The following is a 27,580-nucleotide window of genomic DNA, read 5'->3' on the forward strand; positions in this document are numbered from 1 at the left end:
TAAAAGGAAAAGCTCACTGACTGACTGATATAATATATGAACGCATAGCTCAAATCACTAGACGGATCGGGCTGAAATTTGGCATAAAGATAGCTATTATGACGTAGACATCCGCTAAGATAAGATTTTTGAAAATTCAACCCCTAAGGGGGTAAAATAGGGGTTTGAAATTTGTGTAGTCCACGCGGGTGAAGTCGTGGAAATAAGCTAGTAGAAGTATAAATGCACACCCGCGTTGAGTAATTGACCTTTAGATAATCCATTATGTAACTTCCTTATAAATAATCCATCTAAATTCAAGTATATTTTTATAGTGGCAACATTGCAATAATGATGAAGTTATTTTCTGTTCTATTTTTACGCATACCTATATATTATTCTGCGTTAGAGTGATTTACTTATTTGTTTAATTTTCTATTTTTAAAAACTTATTAGATTAAATTACAAAAAAAATAAAAACCGACTTCGTTACATAAACACTAAAAATTGAAAAATAATTTAACTTATTACCGAATATATTATGTATACAAGATTTAATATAGTTCCATAATAATACTTTTTGGTGCCGGTGCCAATTAGCTTTAGCTGCGCGAATCGTCTTCATATTTCATACTTCATATTTTTATGGGACTCCACAATGGCACCTCATTGGCACCGACCCCAAAAAAATATTATTATGGAACTATATTAACTCTTGTATACATAATATATTCGGTAATAAGTTAAATTATTTTTCAATTTTTAGTGTTTATGTAACGAAGTCGGTTTTTATTTTTTTTGTAAAAAATTTTTATTTCACAATTTTTAGTGGCCCCATGGAATTATGCTATGACTGGTTAAAAATCTACTGTTTACTAAGCTATTACACTGATCGCGAGCAATTTACTCTTATCCGTTGAGGAGTTCCAGTATCTATCTTCGAAGATGTTCATCAGATCTTCACCAAATTGAAATGGGACCAACTTTGAAGCATACCCTTTCAAACAAAAAAAGAATTTTCAAAATCGGTCCAGGCGTTTTTGAGTAATCGGGGAACATACATAAAAAAAAAAACCTCCTCCTTTTTTTGAAATCGGTTAAAAATAGTATTTAGATTGCAGGTACCTTTGCCTTTGTTTACTTAATGCGAGTGAATTGTTAAATCCCCCTGTATATTGTACTTCCTTATAAGTGATGTCATGTAAAGTAATACAGATATTATGTTTATTCATAGCTTATTTGCGACTATTTATGCAACCCAATATTGCGAAGTTGTTAGATCTGATAATGTAAAACGTAATACTCAAGGCGGTTATGTTAAATAGCCTCGACTTTAAAAAGCTACTTTGCTCAATACAGTAGCTTCTAAGATTAGCGCGAACGGAGATACGAATTCAGCGGAGAGGCTTTGTTTTATAATAATTGGTAGGTAATTTCTTTTTGAAGGGGGTATGATTGAGAACAATCATGCATTATGGATGCATTCCATAAGTCAAATCCTCTTGACTCAATTTTATGACTTCGTTTTGATGATCAATCAATATCAATACTTATAATAAAACTGTAACAGGTCAAATTCTGTACATTGAAGATATTTTGAAATTTTTTTTCGACGGCACTCTATAATCGATACTGAACCCAAAACTGTAATTTTTTTCATTTTTGTCTGTCTGTCTGTCTATCTGTCTGTCTGTCTGTCTGTCTGTCTGTCTGTCTGTATCACGGCCGCGCATCACGCTGAAACTACTGAATGGATTCCAATGAAACTTGGTACGATTTGAGGTCATACTATGAGGAAGAATATAGGATACTTTTTATCCCGAAATTGAGCATGGTTCCCGTATGAGAGGGGATGAAAGTTAAAATGTATACTGATTTCATTCATTCTTTTTTTGTTAGAAAGGGGATATTTTAAAAATTGTTCCGTAAATATTTCAAGGTCATCGGCTTTTAACCGACTGTCAAAAAGGAGGTGGTTCTTTTTTCTACATCGATTTTTTCGAGATTTCTGAACCGATTTGCAAATTTTTTTTTTAATCAACAAAAAAGTTTTCGTGGTGGTCACATAAAAAATTCTGGATTCAACTCCTTAATCCTGATGCTGCAGGGTTACTGCCCGCCTGAGTTATCAAGATTCAGGAAGTGTTCATAGTGAATTCATATTGTAGGTACCAAGCAACGACTTTATTCTCAGACTTCAAGTCTCAACTCTTAAACCCTGATGATGTAGGGTACAGCACTCCTAAACTATAATGTTTCAGGAACTGCGGATGATGCAAAATTATTTTAGGTACCAAGCATAGGCTACATCATTGAACTTCGGATCCTAACTCCTCAATCCTGATGCTGCAAAATACTGAAGTCCTAAATCGTGGGGATTTTAGAATTTCTGATAGTGAATTGATATTAAAAAAAAAAAAAAAATTGAATCGACTGTTAGGCGGAACGAAGTTCGCTGGGTCAGCTAGTTCTAAATAAGTTTATTCTTTTCCTCCCTGAAAAGCATAATATTGACTCTTCGGTCCTTCAAACTTCAGGTTAAGAACCATCTTTGGGTACAGTCCGAATAAAGATATATGTATAGGTACTTACCTAACAAATGAACCGTATACATAACTTATACCGTAATCATTAAAGTAACAACGAACAGACAAACGGGACGGCACGTAGTTACAGTCGCGGGTCGACGCCCGCGCTTAGTTTACTAAACCAATACCAGCTGTTAGCTATCTCTACTAATAACTCTTACAAAAATATGTACCTTCTAAACATTTCAAAAAACATCCATTGATAAGCAAGAACTTTTCATTTATCTATAGATATGATGTAAGAAACTGCTATACCCCTTCCAGGTTAACCCGTTTCCATCTTAGACTGCATCGTCACTTACCACCAGGTGAGATTGCAGTCAATGGCTAACTTGTATCTAAAATAAATAAAAATGTAGTTATAAATGGTTCAGTGTTGAAATCGTATTAAAACACTAGTGCCTTTTAGAGCCTGATTCTTTGCATAAATAACTGAGACGATCAGAATGGCTAGTTTCTCAATTACCGACCGAAATTAGTCGACCGATGTTTCTGCGGTTGTCATCTCAGCCGTCCGCGGCTGCAGCGTTCGTCCTCCCTACAACATAAGGCTCCGAGTCCAGCTCCACTGCTATTTGATCAATAAAGCTTTCTCAGGTTCTCTTTCTGATTTCTGAACTGGGAAGCTGATGTTTCTGTACCCTATACTTAAAATGTGCATTTGTCTGCACTATGAACATAAAATCCATACAAATATTATGAATGTGAGTGTCTGTCTGTTAGCTTTTCACGGCTATTAAAGGCACAGAGGCAACTTGCATCCCAGGGACGGACATAAGTTGCTTTTTATCACAGAAAATGGGAGGATTCCCACGGGGTGATTTCTACAAAGCTAATTCCACGCGGATGAAGTCGCAGGCATCAGCTAGTATATTACGTTTCCTTTCGTAAACTGGTAAGTGACGTCACATATAATTTACCAACCTGCGCGTAGGCAGACGGGGGTGTCGGCGCAAGGCCGTGGAACAGATGTTACACCCACGCCGCCCGCGAACCCTTGCGACAAACTTTCTACGGTGTTTTAGTCCTGCCAATTTAAGTATTTTTATTTCGGCTGCCGTCAAAATGACGTCATTTCGATGTTAATGAGACATGGTTCCAGCGCAAAAGTAATTTGCGGGACTTATACCTACCCAATTTATATTTTGTAAACAAGCAAAATAATTTTTGCGAGTAATAAAGAAGGTAGGCTGCCTCCACATCTAAAGGATCATAGCTTATCCTTTCCGATTCCAAAAAAGTTAGGATGAGCTAACCAGCTATGAAAATGAAAAGATCTTGTTGATGGGTTTCACATATAGTTCGCGACAGGTCGAGATGGCAGTCGGGGTATAAAGTGGGGAGACGCCTACACCCACACAGCCCCCGCACTAACCAGATGCTGGATAGCGCGGGCGCTGTGCGGGTGTGCACTGTGCGGGGCTTCTTGACCTGTCGCGTACTGTACGCACATCACATTCTCGCATATATTTAGTGAAAGGCAGATAGAGGACTCCGCATAAATCATCTAGATGTGTAAAGATTTCGATCAAAGTGATCAAATTTCAATGTATTGCCTCTCCCGAAACTTTTCTAAATGGTATTGATCTCCTTCGTAATAAAGCGATCAATCACATAATGATCAAAGACATTGCTTTACGACCCGTTTCCAAAGGGGAAGCACCATAATTTACGATTATGATAAAGATATTAAATCGCTCCGTCTCGTCGTATATATATTATCTGAACATAGAATGAAAACTGTACCTCAACCATGCAACGAGACATACCTACTTAATATTAAATCTTTAACAAAAAAATTAAGATCGACAAAGTGAGGAAAAGTAAGATAATTAGATATTTTGTTGAGTTTGTTCTACAACATTATTCAACCGAATCGTATAAAGACTGATTTTGCGACCTTGTTTCATTATTACAATTATTGGGTTATTATAAATTATGGATAATGTCAAACATACGAGGTTAATTTGCTATTTAATATTAAGAAATGACACACCTAACTGTTATATATTTATATCAGTTATGTATTGAATGGTAAATGTTAAATAATATAATGTACTGATAATCTATGATCTAGATAATATAGACCAAATGATGTGTTTGATTGACTATAACATAAGATGAATATAACGTCTAATAAGTACATAGGTACTTAGGTCAATTTACAATAATATGTGCCATCACTAAGTTATAAAATATATGATGCCAAACAAATATTACATAGCGTCATATTATTGTAATGTTGAAGAAATTACTTACATATTTTATATTTTGTCCACGCAAACATAGCAGACGATTATGGTAAGTCGTCTTTAGTATCGAAGATCGATATCGCTACAAGCCTCGCTTGCATCTGTATAACTTCAACACTAGATGGCTCTGTGCCGTTACGAATGGTTCTTGTCTCAGTTTGCTAAGCTTCGCTTGGCAACGCTTTAACGCGGATGCACATACATAGATGGCGATATATAATGTTGTTAGCCTCATTGATGTTGTAAAACAATTTGATGTATCAATATTTTCATTTGTTATTATTATTACTTATTCATTAATTCATTTTACTGTTTTAAGTTAAAAAAATGTATTCTATCATTATAATCAATCCATTGCCGGCCCACTACTGAGCAGAATGAGAAGGGTTTATGCTTACCTCTAAGAACATGGAGAACTCTCAGGCATGCAGGTTTCCTCACGATGTTCTCCTTCACCGTTATGTATGTATTCTATACTATTTATAAACGTGAACGTGTCTGTGTTTATCTATCTTTTCTACCTTTTCACTGAAATGTTGTAACTTGTACAGAGACAACTTGCATCTCGGAAACGAACAAAGGCTACTTTTTATCCCGGAAAACCAAAGAGATTAAAAAAAACTAATCTTCGTGGATGAAGTCGCGGGCATCAGCTATTGTTAATAAAGTAGAATAGTTTTGTTGTTAAATTAGTTTCGATAGGTCCATATTAAACGCGTTCACTGTAACCGGACCCATAATATCATGTGGGGTCATTTGGAGACACTACATGCTTGCCCCACATAAAGAGCACGACTCTGCTTTAAGTTAAAAAAATTTAAAATTTAAAATTTTTAAATTTAAAATTTTACTGTTTTAAGTTAAAAAAATGTATTCTATCATTATAATCAATCCATTGCCGGCCCACTACTGAGCAGAATGAGAAGGGTTTATGCTTACCTCTAAGAACATGGAGAACTCTCAGGCATGCAGGTTTCCTCACGATGTTCTCCTTCACCGTTATGTATGTATTCTATACTATTTATAAACGTGAACGTGTCTGTGTTTATCTATCTTTTCTACCTTTTCACTGAAATGTTGTAACTTGTACAGAGACAACTTGCATCTCGGAAACGAACAAAGGCTACTTTTTATCCCGGAAAACCAAAGAGATTAAAAAAAACTAATCTTCGTGGATGAAGTCGCGGGCATCAGCTATTGTTAATAAAGTAGAATAGTTTTGTTGTTAAATTAGTTTCGATAGGTCCATATTAAACGCGTTCACTGTAACCGGACCCATAATATCATGTGGGGTCATTTGGAGACACTACATGCTTGCCCCACATAAAGAGCACGACTCTGCATAACTTACAAATGAAGGGTCTGTTGCACAGACCCTTTCTCTGTTGCACTTATTTTGTATACTTTATTTAAAACATAATTAATATATTTATTAACCTCATGTCATTAGCACAGTCAATCAATCGTAGATACTACCTACTACAAGCAAAAAATGTACAAAAAAACCGTAATCTAGTTCTAGCTTATTATGGCCTACCTACATCCTACACGCATAATTTGATTAGATGCATTAGTACTTCCTATTTAAGTTAAATTACTTAGTTATGTTTAATAAAATTGATTATTATTAACAGGTGCGTATTGTAGTGTAGGAGTGTTTATGTTATTGGTATGGTACCCATCTATTTAAATAGAGCAGTAGGTATTAAATTGAATATAAAGTAGGTAAGTAGGTATAAGATACATTAACAAATGATAGAGTATTGATTGTGGTAAACAAATTGTAAAGACGTAACTTTTGATCTGATATTTAATAAGCACAATTATTAAAGTAGGCGCTGCTGGTCTGCTTAAAATTGGTTATAATTCTAAAAAATAGGTTATTAAGATTTTCTATTGAAAATTTGATAAAGACGGACAAAACGGTCAAGATAAAAAGATCAAATAAGTAAACAACAAACGATCAAGTAAACAAATTCTTAATTTGCTCATGACTATACCATGACTTCCAAATAGGTACTTAGTAGTTTATTTTTAATTAATTTAATTTGAAGCATAGGAATGAATTTACCTGTTTGGATCTCTATTACACATAACTTTGGATGTAGGCGATACTTTTGCAGTTCTACATGTAACTAGAAATGATCAAATGACCGAAGTATTGCTCCTCCTTTTATCAAAATTAACCCACTAAAATTCGAGATCAGAAGTCAATCAATATACCTACTTATAGTACGCGACAGTTTGAGATGGTAATCGGGGTATGAGGCGGGGGGACGCCCTGCACACCCGCACTTTACCCGCGCTCGCCCTTACCGGGTTCCGCGGGGGGTGTGCGGGGCGTTACCCTCCCATCTCGACCTGTCGCGTCGCGTACTGTACGTGTATAATTTAAATTAGCATTTCCCATTTTGTATTACGATAGTGAAAGTATAACAAGAGTAGACAAACAAAAAACAAAAAACAATATTATCAAAAATAGTTTTCATCTTCAACTTTGGTAATGTGGTTTCTCTGCAAAGAGAGTCTTGTTTTAATTTCCAGGCGTATTCGTTTATTTGGAAATACCAATACTGTATAGATACACATCCGGTATTAGCAATTCTTCATCGTATATTATAAAAAATAGAAAAAAAATCTATCAGCTAGAGCTATCACACAAAGATTTTTGGGACGACACTTTCACAACACACAATACAAGAATAATTAGTATTGTCAAACTTAAAGACTTTTGACTTGTTGGGAAGATAAAATGCCATCAAATTGCTCCCAAAAACCTTAGGACTTTTAACAAGAGTGCTGTTTTCTTCAAAAGCTTACAGAAATTCTTGCCCTGCAGATATACAATCATATATCTTAAAATAACTACACATTATTAGCTATCTAACAGAATACAATATCTAGTTGCAATAAGTGAAAATTAGCTGAGAAATCTAAAAAAACCGGCAAACCGGAGCACAAGGAAGAATTTTCTTAACGGGTTGGATCGTACCTCTTACCCTGTAGAATAATATAAACTTTGTATGCTACGTTACAAAGCTAAACAAGCAATATAAGATAGAAAAAAACGGCCAAGTGCGAGTCAGGCTCGCGCAACGAGGGTGCCGTACTACAGTCGTATTTTTCGACATTTGCACGATAATTCAAAAACTATGATGCATAAAAATACATAAAAATCTCTCTGTTTTAGATTGCACAGGTGAAACCCTTTCATAATACTAATTATCAGATCATGACCACAATGTAATTTTTTTTGTGTGATGTAACCACAAATACACGGTTTTAAGATTTTTCCCCTAATGTCTGCTATAAGACCTGCCAAATTTCATGTTTCTAGGTCAACGGGAAGTACCTTGCCTACAGGGTAAGGAAGGTCGGTCTGTCAGGAAACCTATTTCTTGACAGACCGACAGACGGACAGACAGACAACAAAGTGATCCTATAAGGGTTCCGTTTTTCCTTTTGAAGTTAGGAATCCTAAAAAGCTTGAAAAAGTAAACTGTGCTAGGGGGCAGAGGCAGCCTTATGACTAAAAGGCAACCTGTACGTAGAAAGGCTTTTAGATTCATGTTAATTTAGAAATTATTAGAAAAGATCTTTATAATTCTCTATACTTTGTACTGTTGTTGTCTACTGTAATTAACAACTGTTCTAAAACGGCTGGATTAAAATTGAGACGGACGGAGCTACTAATGAATCCTTGCGTAGGTAGGTAACATGAATCTGATACCCTATATCCTTTGTACTACCTGTACCGTTTCAACAGGAAGGGGTCCTGTTGATTTGCTCATTGAATTGTGACATCGGTCGTGTTTTTACTTACTCTTTGTCTTTTATAAATTTAAATTGAGAACTTCCTTCGTAGGTATGTTCAGGTAATTTATTAAGTTTTAATTGAAGAGTACCTTGGTATTAAAAATTAGGATAATATTAATAATAAATGATACACAGAAGGACACTGAAGATGGGAACCTAATTTTAAATGCAACCAAAGTAAACAAAAGCGGAAGACTGAAGAGAACAACAGCTTTTATTAACCATGACAATTATCATGGAATCCAGCTCCATAATGAATGGGAACCATACGTAAACCCACGATACTTTTTTCACCGTCACGGACGGCTAGCTGCAACTGCGCGCCAGTCACCTGCCAGAGACCGAGCGAAGCGCGCGCGCACTGATATTCGAAATTCGAAAAACGAATCGAACTAAAAAAAAACTAACATACTAACCATTTCGAAAAAAAGATTAACTGTGGTGTGTTTAGCATTAGTATAGTTTTTATTTATCTATTAAAAGTTTTCCATTACGGAGTCGATACGCGAAAAATTAACGAGGAACACCGGCGACAATAGCGGCTTTTTGTGATTGAGATTTTGTGGGATATCGGTAATTATAAACGAATAGATGTTCCTTAAGTAGCGAAGCGGATCGCTAATGAGCCGGTCAAATAAGTTACTCAACTTGTAGCGTCTATTGTAAGTGACGTAATGTTTGCTGAATAAGGCTATCCGAAAACATCAATTTTTTGCCGGCCTTTATATTATCATTTCTATCGATATGATTGAATCGAATCTGATTTGCTGCAATAATATAGGTACTGGAACAGTATGGAGAAAATTAAAATGTTAGCAAATACACGAAAACTGACCATATGCCAAAATTGTTAAAAAAAAAAGATCTGGTGGTTCCTAAGACAGTTCCTATGGTTTTGGATTTCCCATACTGTCCCAGCTTAAAAAAACATTATAAGTATTATAGGTATTATTATTTTGTTTGTGTTGAGAGTGTCTAAAGTTGGATTTACTAAATCGAAATGTGTACATATTGATGTTTTAAAATTACAAAGATGTTCCGTGAATATCGTGACTCATCAAGTAAAGCAATTAAAATAGCACAAAATGTGTATAAACTTGTGAAGGCCAAGTTTAATAAAAACATTGGAAGACCTATAAATTTCGTGCTACGTATATGTATCATACTAATAATATCAAGCTAGATTTAATAAACAACAAGCTGAGTGGATTAATTCAAACATATATCAGATTGAATAAATTAAGTTAAAATAATATGGTATGCAAATCGTTATGCATTAGGACGACAATTTTGTTATATAATACTTCAACAATTATCAAATAATCTTATTAACGAAATCGAATAAATATTTCTTAATATTTCTTGTACGGCTTCTTTTCGTAAACCGTCTAAATCTTTAAGAGGCTAGAGTGGGCACTAGGCAAACTTTACTAACTGAAGGTGATGTATTAAACATAGTAATAAATATAGTTCTACTAAAAGTTGTTCATCGTAGACCGTGGTGTTGATACCCTATGTACCTATTGTATCTACTCCTACCGTAATATTTTATGGACGAAAAAGCCTCAGTAGCTAGAATCACCATAGCCTTTCTTATCATTCATGTTTGTGTACTTTTTGATATTATAAATTTAATCCCACACCACAATATTATTTATTAATTTTAATAAATTTTTATCACAATTAAAACGACACTTAATGTGTCCATATAAAGATAGCCAAGGTCCTGTACAGTAGGCGTCATTGGATTTCAAAATCCCCCGCAAAAAATGTCGGTATCCAGTACTACACCTACGTAGATAGCATTGAATCTTTAATGGATTAATGGATGATGTATTGACTTAAATATGTAATTATTACGGTCAAAAATGCGATCTCACTCCCACATATTTTTTGTTTATTTATGCCTACGTTTTAGGCTTGATTTGTCCTATATGTTTGTCTGCTTTTTTAACTCCGGTATAAATATAAAACTTGATCAAAAGTTCTGTTTTGTTATGCTCTACATTAAAGTGAGTTTTGCCAATCATTCTTTCAGGAACTACAAAAACTTATGCATGAGGATTCTTTCCTACGTCAATAAAAAAGACTTTAAAAGCGTGTACTGGCCATTTCATAAGAGTATTATATACTACTTACTACAAAATATTCATGAAATAATATCCTTGTTGTTATTTATAAAGCCTTTGTTAAATTACGCCATAGAGCGGGTCAGGCCATGGAACGAGGTCTGCATAAACTGTGATTAGCATCTCTTGCAGCTGACATTTCATACTTGTTAACTCTCTTTTATTTATAGATGTTCTTCATTTATAGATGTGTTCATTTTCTAGTAATTGTTAAATGAAAATTTTACTCACCTTCCTTTGGTATACTTAACAATTTATTTACATTCGAGTAGAACTTGATTTAAACAATACATTTTATTGTGGGGGCGAGCGTCACATACTATTTTATCATTTGCTTTTAAGGTTATTGAGTTACGTCACTGATAATCCTTAGAACTCTTAAATACATAATAGTTTACGTAGGTGACTAGGTCAAGACCTTCAAGTTTATTGAATTCTTCAATATTTCTATATTTATACCTACTACAGATTTAACAGATAGTGTAAATGCAAAATATTAAGTAATCGTCATCTTACAGGAAATTGTCATAATATAATGAAGTAAAATATTTTTCAATAGATCTATCTCGTCTCGCCTACATACATATAAGTAACGTCATTTTGTTTGTTAAAAGCTAACAATTTTTGGCATTTGACCGGGTTTTCCAGGGAAGTTTAGTGTATATCTTGCAAATATGCTAAAGTATACTTTTCGTAAAAGCACATAGATAAAATATAATATATTTAGAAGCGGCAACTCCTTTCCTCAACGTCTTGTGTCGTCGTCCGCCGGAAGGACCCTTCCATATTTGCTACACGCCAAACAAGGCACCTTGTCTAATCCAAAGCACGATTCAAAATACTACTAGGAGAACCTAATCCTACGTACACTTTCTTTTGAAATTCAATTCAATTCATACGCTTGATTTCTTTATTAACCATTTCCAATGCAGCTATTGCGTGCAGCTGTAATCAATTATGCAGCTCTTTTGAAGTTGTCTCTTAATACTTCATTAAACAATTATTTACAACGTCTCATTTTAACTCTTCGTAGAATAAACCTAATAGTGCGCCCAGACTTCATTGGAATTCAACAATGATCCAAGTTTATAAATTCTTTTCTTGCGCGGCATATCTAAAATTAAAACTTGATTAAAATCAGAAATACATGTGTAACAATCACAATTCCTAATATAGTCAAAATCTACAATTTCCCGTTCGTCATCTGAGCCTTTGAATAAATCTATTTGCAAGTATTGTCACATAACGGTGTAGCTAGTGGCTCGCGTGTCGAATCCGTAATAAGTTGGAAAATAATGTCGTAGTGCGTCGAGCCTGATCAGTATTATGTTGTGCCGGCCCGTGAAGGCCTGAGTGGAACGAATCGAAAATGTCGATGTACAGATTCGTCAAAGAGGGCAGCAGTAAACGCCTTTTCGTGCAAGGAACATTAGAAGGTGAAGAATCAAAACCGCTTAAATCCAGCTTGAAGAAATCTACGCCATCGCCAGTGGGATCACCCATCACAACAAGTCTGAATCTAGCTTCTGTGCCTAGAAGTTTACGTGAGGGTTTGACACGACACGAGACAGTGTATGATGGCAATTATCCTGGAATTGAAAGATCCAGCTATCGTGCCGGCTCATACAGAGAAGAAAGTTATAATGGCCGAATAGTGCATGATGGTAATCAGACTCATTTCGAGTACGATGGCGAAAGTGCTTTGGCTGTTCCAACGTCTGCTGGAGGGAGAGGAGTGTCGGAACTACAGGCGATTCACACGAATAAACGCATGTCGACCGAGGTCCTTGGCTCCTCACTGGAGTCGACAAAGATCTCGAAGAAAGACGACAGCGGGCAAAGGCGTATCACAACTAAGATTGTGAGAAAAGTGACTACGCTAACCCGCGGCGAAGAGAAGGCGTCGTTGGAGGATGTTAAAGGCAGAGAAGTTCATAGATCTGCTGAACATTACAGGCATGTCGAGATGGAATCTTCTGCACCGCGGAAAGTGAAGGTAAAAGTTAACGGAGCTATTCCATTTACTTAATAGTTATAATAACTTAATGAATTAATGATATGTATTAATGATTCTTTAAGGAATGCTGTAGATGTTACGTGATATTTCTTGCGGCTGTAACGTTATTCAGCTTGAATACTTTGAATTTTAATTCTACTAATAATAATCTGTATGAATTCAATACTATTATTACTGTTCACATGATGAAACGGATCACTTATTATATTCTTCAGGTATCAATTCATCTAAAAGTATATTTAAGCCTGGCTCCGGATTATCTGAAGAGCAAATTCCATTCTTCCATATTCTAATAATAGCAGTGATATTCCATCCCTTAGTACCGAGTTAAATATGGCTCAAGTAATTTAGCTTTATAGTCATTCATAAACACTTGAAAGTTATGGCAATCTCGGAGCCGAATATGTACAATCCATATTCGGACTCAATTCGAGTCCGAATATGGATTGTACAGATTTATCTTCGTATTTGAGATTTAAAATTACTTCTGGTACCGACTGGTGTCATCAAATGTAGCGTTTTTATCGTAAAGTGATTAAGGTCTAAAGTTAAGCAAGTGTTACTTTTTATGAAATATTGTAATAACCCTGTTGTTTACTTTAGTGATCTCTGAAGCAGATATTTTATTGGGCTATTATTTGCGTATGTTCTTATTAGTTTATTGAAAAGTAGTAAAACAAGGCATAGGTACTTGAAATTCATATAGAAGCTTTTTATACAAGGGTTAATTTGCTGAAGAATTGTTTAGAATTTAGATAATTGTCATTTGCTAGATACAATAAGTCATGTTGGTGTCGTACGTATGGTGTAGAGCTCATTTATAAAATGTCAATTTAAAATAAATCATCTATTAAACCTGAAAGACACAAATCAATTTGTATAGACGGTAATGCCGCACGCGTGCTCTATCCATTTTAGTAAATGAAATAGATCGTTAGTTCTGAGGTCGCACCATGTATCTGATGCCGTATTGTATTGGAAACATTCTACATTTTAAAAGTACCTATCTCGTTCATTGGGTAAACTCTGTTGATTTGACTCGCGCATTATGCTTCTCCTTGTACCTACAGCGTTTATAAATTAATACAGAAATACCATACAATACTTATCATCAATTAAAGATTTTAAAAGATATTTGGACATAACCACATATTTTATACACAAATCCTCACTTCTTGACAGAGTTGCGTACCTGCCTTACCAACTTTGCCATAGATGTGATACTGACTATATTATGTCTCATACATCGTTAGTTGTTGTTCTCGCAGTGATCATTATTTAAGTATATCATATCAACAGAAATGCATTTATTTTAGATTTATTACATTCAGTCAGATACTGAATTCCTTTCGTTGTCTTGGGACAAACCAGATGCATAGCATTCCTATATTTCTATGCAAATTGCAGTACCGAGATGTACACGCATGTGTTATACAGGAAAATGACGTCATCGATGTTGATATAGCTTTACGTCATGTAGAAGAAAGAAAGAAAAAATTAAAAAGGTTGATTCAAACTTTAGTGGTGTAAAAATATTTAAAATCTCTACTAAATTTTTACGGGACGATGACAACCCAAAAGTAAAATAAAATAGGAGACCTCCTGTTGTGAATTTTAGTCTAAAGAGAATTCGATGTCATCGATTCGTGACTTACCTCTCGGTCACGGTACTGTATCTATTTGTTAGAGAAAGTATAAGTATGCGAAAGATTGAGATGGCAACCGGGGTAAAGACGCCCCCACACACCCGCTCAGCCCCCCGCGCTAACCCGGTGCGGACGACCGCGTGTAACGTGCGGGTGTGCAGGACGTCCCCCTGCCTCATTCCCCGATAGCCATCTCGATCTGTCGCGGACTGTAGGTATGAAGTTGACGTAAAAATCAAGGTGTTCAACACCGCTGTCACCATCCCGCAACCCGTTTAAGCAGTCTCCGTCACCCGGTTTCAAAAACAACTGTTCAAAGTTTCATCGCATTGCATCGCATGCATGGTACATACGTAGGAACGCATACGAAACAAAAACAAAGATTCATTAATTTTTATATATTTTAAAAATATACGCGGTCTGTTTTAATATTAAGGAAGTTTTTGCAACTGTTAGTTTTAAATCTAGAAGTGGCAAAAACACACAATAGCTTTTTGTAACAAATGACCCTGTAGTTTGTTACAGGAGGTCAGAGTTATTAGTAGTTCCTGTACCTCGTTATTGTTAATATGACTTCAATTTGCATTTAAATTATGCTTTTGATACATTGCCCTATCTTGCACTTCGTACAAGGTTTTATGTATTATGCAAACAGTTCCTAACATCTTAGAACTTTAATAAAATGCTGTAAGTATTCAAGTTATTTATCAAAAACTATGCTGTAGGATTTTATTACATCTACCTACAAATAAGTAGGTAGCTACATTTCCCCAACATTTTCCTAATCTTGGAATGACCTCTTTTTATTGATCATCAATATCAAACATAAAACATTGTCCTTTTGTGGTTTGTAGAGCTTGTTTCTTAATATCAAAAGATTTGTGAAACATTGCTTAAAAGTACGGAAAATAATTAAGTACTCGTAAAGTATTTCAAATATGAAAAACAAGAATAAATCAATAATAAAAATGCTTGTCTCTGAATGATTACTAAAGAGATCATTGTATTTAATCAACATAAAATAGCAAGAGAAAGATCTAAAATAGTAGATAAGACAACAATAGATGACGCAGCATTCTTAAGACGTTAAAGTTCAGGTCTTAAAATAATCAGAATATTATGCCGTGTGTACCAGATTCGGTTTGACACCACAAATACTGCAGTTTGTATTCAGAGTTCTGACACATGTTATTTTTAATTTATAACCAAAAACCGGCCAAGTGCGAGACAGACTCGCGCATCAAGGGTTCCGTACTCGGGTATTTTTTCGACATTTTGCACAATCAATTAAAAAACTATTATGCATAAAATCTGTTTTAGAATGTACAGGTAAATCCCTTTCATATGATACCCCACTTGAAATAATTATCTTACTTTGAAAATTGAAAATATTTTTTTGTACGTGAATACATTTTAATTTCTTTTGTGATGTAACCACAATTTTCTTACCACTACTACTACTATTACCTCCACATTATTCCTTTACTTGTGCTATAAGAGCTACCTACATGCCAAATTTCACGGTTCTTGGTCAACGGGAAGTACCCTATAGGTTTTCTTGACAGACATGACAGGCAGACAGATGGACAGACAAACAGACAACAAAGTGATCCTATAAGGGTTCCTATTTTGTCCTTTTGAGGCACGGAACCCTAAAAGTCGAAATCAAAATTTCTTTATTTCATGTAGGACAACTATGCCACCTGCACCGGTCCGGAATAAAAATTCTACTGAGATGAGCCGCAAGAAACTCAGCTCAAAAACGATGCTCTTTTCAAACAATAAAAGTTACATATTATGTAACAATACAACTACATCATCTTGTGGGTAACTAAAAGCTCAGCCAGTTGCTTTTACGCAACTTTGTCATGAAGGAATTCATCACTTGTATAATAGCCTCGACTTAATAAGTGTGTTTTACACTTAAATAACAATCAAATCAAATTGGTCCTGACATGAGAGTCTTGAGAGTCCTGACATAATATCATAAGTGGCAAGAGTGGTCCTACGTTAAATAAATATAATTAGATCTACATTTCATTTCAACGATGGAAATTGAGACAATTTTGAAAAAAATCAGGTTTTCAATAAACCTAAAACTTTACAAATATTAGCGTCCGATGCAAATTAACAAGGTAAAATATAAATTAATCAATTAAAAGTAATCGATGTATTAATGATATGCAAAATAATCTTTTTAAAGAGATTATTAGTTACCTCAATACAAGATTGATATCGACATTCCAAATTATAAGCAATTTCCCCGTTCAATTGGCCGTAAGATATGCGAAAAGTAGCCTGCGCAGTGTCTTTTTACTTTACCAATATAATGGGGCCGATTCTCTGGTACACAATCTTTAAACTAAACTAAATTAACAGGTCTAAATCTAGTGCTATCCTTTTCCGCAAGCAACATTATGAAAGGGATAGCAATAGATTTATACTTATACATAATAACAAACCAATTTGTTAAGTAGGTATATGTAGGTAGGTAGGTATATTATGATGTATATTGTTGCAGCACCGTAGTATTTATGTTTTCTATTAATTAATAAATACAATAATGTTTGCTTTACTAGATCTAATGCTTTACCATAGTCCATAATCAAGAGCGACATGCAAATGACTATACTCTGCGTTGCATGCAGATCTCACGCTTCGATGCCATGTGCAATAATTACTGTGAAAATGTTATGCATTATGCATTCAGTGATAAAATGTACGTCATTAAATTTTTCATAAGCACGAGAAGTGTTGCATTTAACTATTATTTTCTCATTATTAATATTTTTCTGGGCGCTACATTCAATGCAAAAACGCAGGCGAGAATTAAATCTTTAAATCCATATTGTAAAGGCAGAAATAAAAGCAAAAAAAAACGGGCCGGAATTGAGAACTACCTCCTTTTTGGACACCTCCTTTTTGGAAGTCGGTTAAAAACAAATAGTAACAAGAATTTGATTTAGAAAATCGAGGACACGTTTGTCCAACAAGATAGCACGTGCATAAAACTTTGATTATATACTTTAATTTTCTTTTGTTTATTTAAAAGGTGAACAAGTAGCTTCTCGCTGAAATGCGTAAGAGGCGCACTTTACGCGGCCCATGCGAATTTGTCACCGCGAACTCACAATTAAAGCATGATACATTGAAAAATCTTACTCCACAAAGTCTAAATACTCCACAAAGTCTTAAGTGCCGGGTAAATCGCATCGCTTACGCGTTTCTTTGAAAAGGTTTCTGCGATTTGTATATCTTTTAAGTAAAGTGTATCAGAAATTATGACAAAATTAAACGTACATTAAACGTTTTTCTGTATGGTCTGCTGATCACCTTTATGCTTTACAACCGGTTTTTGAGACGCCACGGGAAATCTCTGTTTCTGCTGTAGACAAATGAATTAGGTCATATACCAACAAAACCTTGTGTAAGCCTTTGTTTAAATAAACCTTACATAATCGTCAGTTATTTGATCAAATACTATTTTAAAGGTGTTTCACAAGGGTAATCCTGGGTCCACTATTGAAATTATCTGTAGCAGTTCATAATGTTTGTATTTTGTAATAAAAATAGTGAGTAAACGAGCACACTCAATGGTAAGTGATTACCGCCGCCCATGAACATTTGTAGCACCAGAGGAACCGCCAATTCGTTGACGGCATTTCAGGAATTTGTTGTATAAGATACAATCTACAAGTAAATCTACATACAAAGCTATGTTATTTTATTTTTCTATCAATCTCACAATAAGATTAATTTAATTAACTGGCCAGGATAGGATATGTGCTAAAGATAAAGTACCAGATATAAGCTTATAGTGCATGCATGCATCCTAAAAATATATGCTGACAATGATGTTTAGATGTTAAACAAAACCTTTCCAGTAATACATTTGTTAGATTAACAACTTTTTATAAAAGCGTTTCTTTGCTGAAGTAAAACATTGTCCGGTACGATGCCGTGTAGAAACCAAAGGGGTATGGGCTTAATAAAAACTGCCATGCCCCTTCCAGGTTAGCCCGCTATCATCTTAGACTGCATCATCACTTACCATCAGGTGAGATTGCAGTCAAGGGCTAACTTGTATCTGAGAAAAAAAAAATGGCAGTGTTCATTAAATTGATAAAATATATTGTGGCTGCTTCTGTACAGAGTAATTAGTATCTTGTATGAAAATATATCAAAAGTAACCTATTAAAATGGTTCTACTGTACTTAATTGTTTTGATGAACAACATGATTCAAAGGCACAATTATTTTAATGTGCTCAATCCATAGCAATTCTTACTGCTGTCTCTGTGGTCATGGTCATAAATCACTCGGTCCGCCGGATATGCGCGCCGTTGACCGCAATTGTCGAAATCTCGCACGTCTTGGACAAAAAGTATTGTCTGTGAACCTTTGTTTGGTAACCTTTGTCTGGCTCGACAGTCTACATGTTTTCTTTTTAGGTAATTGCTAAAAAATGGTATTAACTGACGAGCGATCTAAATATTTTACTTTGATTATAAACTAAATGATGCCCACGACTTTGCCCACGTGGATTTAGGTTTCAAAATCCTAAAGGAACTCGTCTTTTTTCTAGGATAAAAAGTAGCCTTACATCCATATACGGTGTACAAAGACAAACTATCACCACCAAAAAGATGATGCCCGCAACTTCGTACACGTGGAATTAAGTTTTTTTAAAATTCCATGATTTTCCAGAATAAAAAGTAGCCTATGTCCATCCCCGCTATGCAAGCTATCCCTGTATCTTTCGTCAATATGATTAATCGGTTATCGGTTATTGATGTACTGCGAAAGGCTAGCAGACAAACACACTTTCGCTTTTATAATATTTGTTATTGTAGAATACAGATTATGGTGCAACATCGCTTACAGGCGGTAATCCACCAGAGTCCTATAATAGGAACTCGTAGTAACAAGTGGCTGGATAACAAAAACAACCAATGTAAAAACCATAGGCTTAGAATTTTTTCGCTACGCTCATATGCTACGCTACATTCTAAGCCTATGGTAAAAACTATTAATTAATATAGTATAGAAACGAGGCAAGTAAAATTGAAGTTACTTTTTATTGATAGTAATATATAGTAAGGTGAAAAAAATACTCGTGTCTACAACCTGTGGACCAAGATGGCTGACAGGAAGTAAAGTACAGGTGCGCCGGCGCAGAGCGGCGCGTGCAACCGTGCGTGCAGATATGACTTACTAGGGTGCAATATGAGTTTTGGGGTAACATGAAACGTATATTTGTGATCATGAATAAATATAATGATGCAGTTAAGGCTACATTATATTAGCATAACCGGTATTGACCAAGATGATCTTCTGATTCTAAACTATTGACAGGTTAAAAATTATATTATTAAATGAAGCGATTGCATTCGCATTCGCAGCTGAGTTGTATATGAATGACTTGAATGACATTCATAAATGAAAAGCACATTAAATATTGATCCAAAGTTGTCGTTTATATCTCACCACTTGATCTCCTAGACGTTAAAAATAGGAAAGTGTTCCATCCCAATGAGTTCCGAGAGCGAAAGCAAAGGGCGCTACATCGAGAAAGCAAGATGATATATGATACTACTTGCTCAAGTTTGTCTTACATTTGTATGACTCGAGTTGTAGGGGATTGATTAATTGACTTATTAAATACTGATACTGATAGGATCACTTTCTGGAGTATCTTTTCCCGTGTATGTTTAATTGTTTAGTGTCTTCATATTTAACGTTGGCGAAAGTTTGTCTTTAAAGAATAGAACCTTACGTGGCCGAAAGTAATGTACATCGACATTTAGAAGGAGATAGTAGATTTGTAGAGCGTTGTTCCTGTCATTGAGTTCGACAAAACGTCATATAGGTATGAGTGACAGAGACAACGCTCTACAAAGCCGAAATTTCATTCTAAAGGCGCGTACTGTAATTGGACTTGGAAAAAATACGACTGTAGTACGCAACCCTCGGTGCGCGAGTCTACTCGCACTTGGCCGAGTTTTTTGCTTTTTAATCTTTTATCTGTTATTAGTTTTTAAATATAGGTTTACTGTATTAAATCTGTTCGACTTCGATTTTAAAGGATTATAATACTTATTAATTTCTAGGTTAATGTTACCGTTTAAATTTTATTATTTTTGGATTTTAGTTATGCTGTTTATTACGTCTGGGTCACATCTTTTAACGTATTCATTATCATTAACCTGGAAAATAAAACTGTTGCATATATACAGTATAAAGTTTATAAAAACGTTCTCTATATCGCGACGATCACTCCATACCGTTAGTCTACCTTACATGGCCTGCGGCTTGAACTCCTTATAAGGCATGTTAGCAAAATCTTTAGGTTTCTACGTATCGCAATTCGCAGCACACTTGCAGTTGCACAGTAGCGGCCGGATTCCAAGAAATAATATCACGTGTGATAATCTCAATAACGGTGTAGGTATAAGAAAGTTTTTTCCCTTTGTTTTTATATAATAACATCAATGTTTATGACAACAAATTACATTTTAATAAGGTCAATTACTTTTAACACACGGCTGAAATACATTGCAGTATTTAAGAATCATTAGCAAGCGTTTCCCTTTACCTAAATTAGTTTAACACCAATTGTGGTCGGAGGCTATTGATATATCACCAACGCTACCTCTATTAACCGCTACAGTCTATTTCGATCGGTGACAACTTCCGTAGAAATTGTCATCGGCTTCCTTTGGAACCACGTTAGACCGGTCAATGAAGATTGAATATCAAGATTTTGATCGGAACAACATTGTTAGCGTCTTGTTAATAAATACGGTGTTGATAGTTGATAGTAAACTTACGAACTTTTTAGACCGTCCAATCTTTGTATCGCATCGGTGAGAATGCTAAACTTGGCCATTCCCAGTTCAATGCATTTAAAAACAATGGTGGGCTTGTACACATGTAGGATTAAAGAAACCGTGCTAGATAGAGTATTATAGAGTAGACATTTTTTAGTTCGTTAAAATGACTTCTCACGCGCCATTTAAACTCTATATTTCAACTGTCATGTCAAAAGTACGATGGGTTCACCTTTAAAATAAGGACTAAAATCGTACTTTTGACGTGAAATTTGACACATAAAGTTCAAATGACGCGTCAGAAGTCATTTTTTACAGATTATATTTTGCTTTTACATTTATTTTACGTCAATAAAGTTCAAAGTTTTTTCTTTTTAGGTAAGTAATCAGATTCACATCAACCGTCTCGTATTTTATTTTTTATATTATCTCATACTGCCGGTGTATTCCCTCACTTTATAAGTATCTTGAAAAAAATAATTGTAACTACTTACCTGTAGTTATTTACAACCTCGATGATGAAACACCATGATGTCAATATTGTTTTCTATGACCTCATCGGCCAAAATCACCTTGTTCGTTGATGACCATGCTAACATTTAGGACTCGTTCATACATCGCACACTGACCACAACGCTACTCGTTGGATCGTGCTTCTTGATTAAAAATAGAGTCTATAATATTCATCGAAAAATCATTAAGAATTAACTGTGGATATTCAAGTAATCTGTTATTCCTATAAAGTTATAAATTGGCAATATTCCTGTAAAGTTATAAATTGCTTATTTTGTTCACGGCTTTCTCCACTTACATTTAGTTCACGAAATCCGTATAAAAGCGAATTATTAGAATCGTGGCTTCTCTCTTCTCGTGATCTGATAACAGTGTTGCCACGACCTAATGAAGCGAAGTGATCACGCCCTTTGAATAAACTCTTTAGGAGAAGTGATTTCTTGAGCTTGAAATACACAAACAACAAGTTGCTTTTCTTTTAATCTTCTTTATCTAGTTTACTTTTTACATCGCCCCGCAATTTACTTTAAAAGTAATCTTTTTAATCGAAAGTTAAGAATATTTTCATTTTTGGAAGAAATTTACTGTCTTAAATTCTGATATGTTCAAATGAACACTTTATTTTTATTGATTTGGATTCTATTCCTCGGCACAGTATCAGATATTAAAGTATTTAAACTTTCTACAAAGTACTTAGTAGGTAATGACTCTAATGAGATACCAGTCGCCAAAGTAGTCCACAAAGAAATACTCGTGCGACTGTGTCAGATATTTCAAATTCTATCCCACATACTCTAGCTACAGCTAGCAATCTGGTCTGGCGCCGTAACCTTTTACAGTAAGTCCATTCTCATAGTGACTCTGTAGCTGATCTAAGTTGATCTTTATTGTGAAAAATAGATGTCCATTTGGTCTAATGATGTGTTAAGATTATAATAGGTATGCGATTATTTCAGTAGGAATATTGGAAATTCAAAAGCGTCTAACTGACTTTAAAAGAGTTCTATCAGATTCGAAGTTGTTCGAAATTGCGAGTTATTTATTTATATATGTAAAAAAATATCTATAAAAACAGGCTGACAGGCAAATCAATTCAAGGTTCAAACTGCTGGATTTAGAAACTTGAAATTTTGTATTTTTGTACTATGCAGACTCTCATTTAGAAAGAGATTTCAAAAAGCCAATCCACCTTTAATAGTATATTGGTCTTTATATAAATCTGCACGATCGATGCTCTCTTTGTAGGAGAGTTCCTAATTTTGCTGAGCCGTAAGTATACTGAAAAGATTTAACAAAAATTAAAGCCATAAATGTTTAAAAACTCATTGGTTTGAAGAAACTAATTTAAAGTTAAATTAGAAACCGCAACGGCTCGCTGGATTATTTGGTTGATTTGAACATCGTAGTCAATTTTTAGGTCAATAATTGTAAATGAATCGAGTTGTTTACGGCGTTAACTTGTACTACAATTTCGTAAATCTGATAATTACTTTCTTATTTGTAATTCTTACAATGAACTCTTTACATACCTTCCTTATGATATAGTCTATCAGCTTAAATCTCTTTATATCTAAATCTTGTATTTTGGTACTAAAGATGTTATTCTTACAATAATTCTTAACGATCAATAACCCAATAACATCAATTTTACGTAAAACAATTATTAAAAAATAATAATGTATAAATGATGTCATGTATCACCGTTACCTTTGATTATCACATCAGTAGGAAGGAACTATCAAATTGTTTATTAATAAAAAGACATGCTGAATGCTGATAAATAATGTTTGATTCAATCTATTATATCATAATTTTTATTCCAAATTAATTCTAATTCTTATTATTTTAATCGCTTTAATATAAAATAAATGTCCGATCCATATTCCACAAGCATAAGAATTTTCAACACATTTTTTTTGGTTCTGTAACCGGAAATCTAATACTATGTTCCATTTGCAAACAGTTTAAAGGATTTTGACCTGTGTTTCTTTTAGATTTACAATCGTGGGAATGGCAACTCTTGCAGATGACTAATCTACACATTCTTATTACACACATAACAAAAAATACATTGCAAATTTTTAACAAAATTAAATTAAGTATATGTTAATACAGATAATAATATGTCTTTAGCACTTTTTAAGATGAATGCCATTGTTATACCTGCAAAACGCATTATTGTTGAGCGTTTTGCTTTTGTTTTAGTATCCCCTTTACCAACTTATCTTTTGAGTTTCTTCTGTTTTCTGATTGTAGATAATTCTGCCAACGCCTACTGTTATAACTTGGTTCACAATATCCAGCACATTTTTTACACCTAATATCCATACCGAATGTTTTTGTTTATCGTCTATGTCGGTAATAGTGAAGAGACGTATAGAGTCTGTACGTCTCTTCACTATTACCGACAGCTGAGAAGCAGAGACAATTCCAGGGCTTAGTGCTCTATATTATTAACATTCTTGATCAAAAACTATTCGATATGTCTTGCAGTTGTATACATTAACATCTTGAGTAACCGAGTCAAGTTATCGAGAGGTTGTATATTTTGAAGGAATGCAGACTAAATATTTTTTGACGCTACATAAATCTGCCAAGAACATTCAGTGGCCAAGAAGCAATAAAAATAAAACAAAATACAGCCTTCATCAAAGTTAGGACCCTGACACCAAACCGATGACATCATGGAGGTTTACTTCGGCGCTACCCGCCCACGCGAACCACTTAACATAAAAAACATATATCTTTCCTTATTGTAGATGAGGTTAGGTCTAAAATAATCCGTTTAACGGTAAATTTATGTAGGGATTATTAGATGTTTGCTAAAATACTCGTTTTGCGTGTTTACGATAAGAAGCAATCTTCATTATTGATTTAAATCGGAGACATACAAATCAACAGTGTATTTTAGCGTTTCAAAAGGACCCCGGATGGGTTCGAAACTAGTCGGGCTAACGTCGACTACACACGTGAGTAAGCCGGGACAGATAGTATGTAGACAACAGTGTATTGTTTAATGTTTCGTAAATATTTTAATATATTGCATTACTAAAAATAATTTTGTTTTTAAAGCAGAATATGTCAAAATTAATGAACTGAAAAAAATAGTTTTGCAAAAAAGTTGAAAAGAAGAATTTGTAAAACACTACCAGCAAAAATAGTAGAGCCAGTAAATAACAATAATAATAATTAATCAGTAAGTAACATTTACTTTACGACTTATGTTATAATGTTCATTAAGTTAACAAAAATCAACAACATAAATCATAATAGGCAACGAGTTCAATTATGCTAATGATAATGTCAGTGATTATAATTTCCCACAATACTGATCGTTTTGTATTGTATGTATTTAATTGAAGAAAGAACTGACACGATAATTGAATTTGATGACACAGATTACAATAACGACAAGTCTTATGATCGAAGATATATGATTAAAGCATTTATCTTGTATTATCTCGAGGCGTTAAGTAATAATTATGTAATCAAACGGAACCTGTGTTTAAATGATACACAAGTTTAAAAAATCTATTAAAATTGTGCTCCTGAAAAAAGCATATTATACAATCGAAGATTATGTAAATATAATAAAAGACCGTGAATTTGACCTGCAGCTCGCTCCAGCAATGCGCGGGACTTCAATTACTTTTATACATTGCATAATATTTCATATCAAATCTTTGAAAAGAGCAACCGCCGAGTTTCTTGATGCTCCATCTCGGTAGAAGCTGTACCTGTACCGAACCGATAGTAGATACATTTGACGATTCAAAAGTATGTACTCATAAAAGTTTAATTGAATAAAAAATATTTTGATTTTGATTTTTTATATAGGAAATAAATGAATCAATTAGATGAAATATCAATGCATGTGGAAAAAGCTTTTTGAAGTGGTCATAAAATTTACGGTAACGAATCTAGTAAATCGTCAAGATTTTCTAGAAGTTGCTTAAAGTGCGCTTCCTCATAGTTGCGTGTTATAATCGGCGTTGGATATGGGCCAAGCGCCGGTATAGACTCAGGATATGAACAGAAACTGACAACTTAGGCATCTAGGTCTACTACATCCGATGAATCATCAAATGTTAAAAGATTTAAATATTTATTGCAGGACCTGGATATCGACTAATAAATTTTGCAGTGTTTTAAATAAGGACCGATGTTTTTTTAAGGGTTTCATACCAAAATGTTTAAAAGTGACTCTGGTGCGACTTAGTCTGACCCATCTATCCTATTTGCTATCTAAATCCATACTAATATTATAAATGCGAAAGTGTGTCTGTTTATCTCTGTCTCTCTGTATGTCTGTCTGCTACCATTTCACAGCCCATCCGTTCAACCGATTTTAATGAAATTTGGTACTTTCAGGATATGAACAGAAACTGACAACTTAGGCATCTAGGTCTACTACATCCGATGAATTATCAAATGTTAAAAGATTTAAATATTTATTGCAGGACCTGGATATCGACTAATAAATTTTGCAGTGTTTTTAATAAGGACCAATGTTTTTTAAGGGTTTCATACCAAAATGTTTAAAAGTGACTCTGGTGCGACTTAGTCTGACCCATCTATCCTATTTGCTATTTGCTAAATCCATACTAATATTATTAATGCGAAAGTGTGTCTGTCTATGTCTGTCTGCTACCATTTCACGGCCCATCCGTTCAACCGATTTTAATGAAATTTGGTACTTAGATAGTTTGCATCCCGGGGAAGGACATAATACTACTTTTAATTCCGGAAAATCAAAGAGTTCTCGGATGAAGTCGCGGGCATCATCTAGTCTGAAATAATTGAGTTGATGCTTGACATAGAGGCACAACATTACAAAAAAGTAAAACATCTCTAACTAACACAGTTTTTAAGATCCGCAATGAAACTCAAGCACAAAATTACTTCTTCTGCCCTTTGCTATTAGGGTGTGCCCACTGGTGTACCCAACGTATTATCAAGTTCTAGTTTAGAACAATTTTTCATAAAAAAATATCCGGATTGGTATGTTCTGATTTTTTCGTTTATGATTGAGTCTCGAGTCCGCTATGTCACAGAATATATAATAGTATGCCGTGTGAGACTTGAAGATAGATAGAAGGCGTTTTTGTTCGCATGAATTACATATGATCTAGTCAAAATAAAGCCTTTCGTTTTCATGGTGCGATGAGTTCGAATTTCATTTTCTGTAACCACAAACATTTTGTCAGTCGACATCTTCTCTTATTCGTTTGTTTTCAGTTTGTGGTAACTTGTAGGTGCTTCAGGAAAACCTATTTTGAATTGAAATGATATTTTCTGAGGATATAGTACTTCTTGGTACCAAAAAAAACTAACAGCAACTTTAAAAATATACCTACCTACTTACGAAAAAAGTTTTGCACATACATATTTTATTAAAGGATTGTAACCTGTTAATCTCACGAAACATATTGTATGCCCATTGTAGTAATAGACAATTATTTCGTTTCCCATAAGATGGTATCTGTTTAATAGACGCGATTATGTTGTCTGTATGCAAATAACTTTCCGAAGGAGATGTTTCACAAATCACAGCGGTAGTCGGAATGGACGCTTAGTTATTATAACGTGTATCTATTGAGCAGAGAATTTCGTCATTACTTCCAACTTTATTGTTTTATTACAAGATAATTGTTTTATTTTTATATTAACGAAGAAAAATATTGAGAAAAGTATACTTAGTATTTACACATAATTTTAAATCACAAATTGAAATGTTCTACCTGTAGGCACACGAGATATCTACTCATGTGATACATCACACGTGTGTTATCAATACTTTGTTTATAACGT

General features: G+C 34.4%; 1 protein-coding gene across 19 annotated transcripts in view; it reads left to right on the forward strand.

Moving 5' to 3' along the window:
- shot (dystonin-like protein short stop) overlaps positions 1-27,580 on the forward strand; it is a 263,692-nt gene that overhangs the window by 116,617 nt on the left and 119,495 nt on the right. For 4 of the 19 annotated variants that reach the window (XM_069499567.1, XM_069499582.1, XM_069499581.1 and 1 more), the window contains exons 1-2: positions 8,973-9,208; positions 12,069-12,760. The exons of 14 other annotated variants lie outside the window; for them this stretch is intronic. In XM_069499567.1, the coding sequence (XP_069355668.1) occupies positions 12,134-12,760 (627 nt within the window). In that variant the 5' untranslated portion in view covers positions 8,973-9,208; positions 12,069-12,133. Of the gene's footprint in view, positions 1-8,966; positions 9,209-12,068; positions 12,761-27,580 lie in introns of those variants that run through there. One more of the 19 variants, XM_069499568.1, reaches the window with a different exon arrangement.

The sequence above is a fragment of the Maniola hyperantus genome, chromosome 7, assembly GCF_902806685.2.
Source record: "Maniola hyperantus chromosome 7, iAphHyp1.2, whole genome shotgun sequence".
Classification (NCBI taxonomy): domain Eukaryota; kingdom Metazoa; phylum Arthropoda; class Insecta; order Lepidoptera; family Nymphalidae; genus Maniola; species Maniola hyperantus.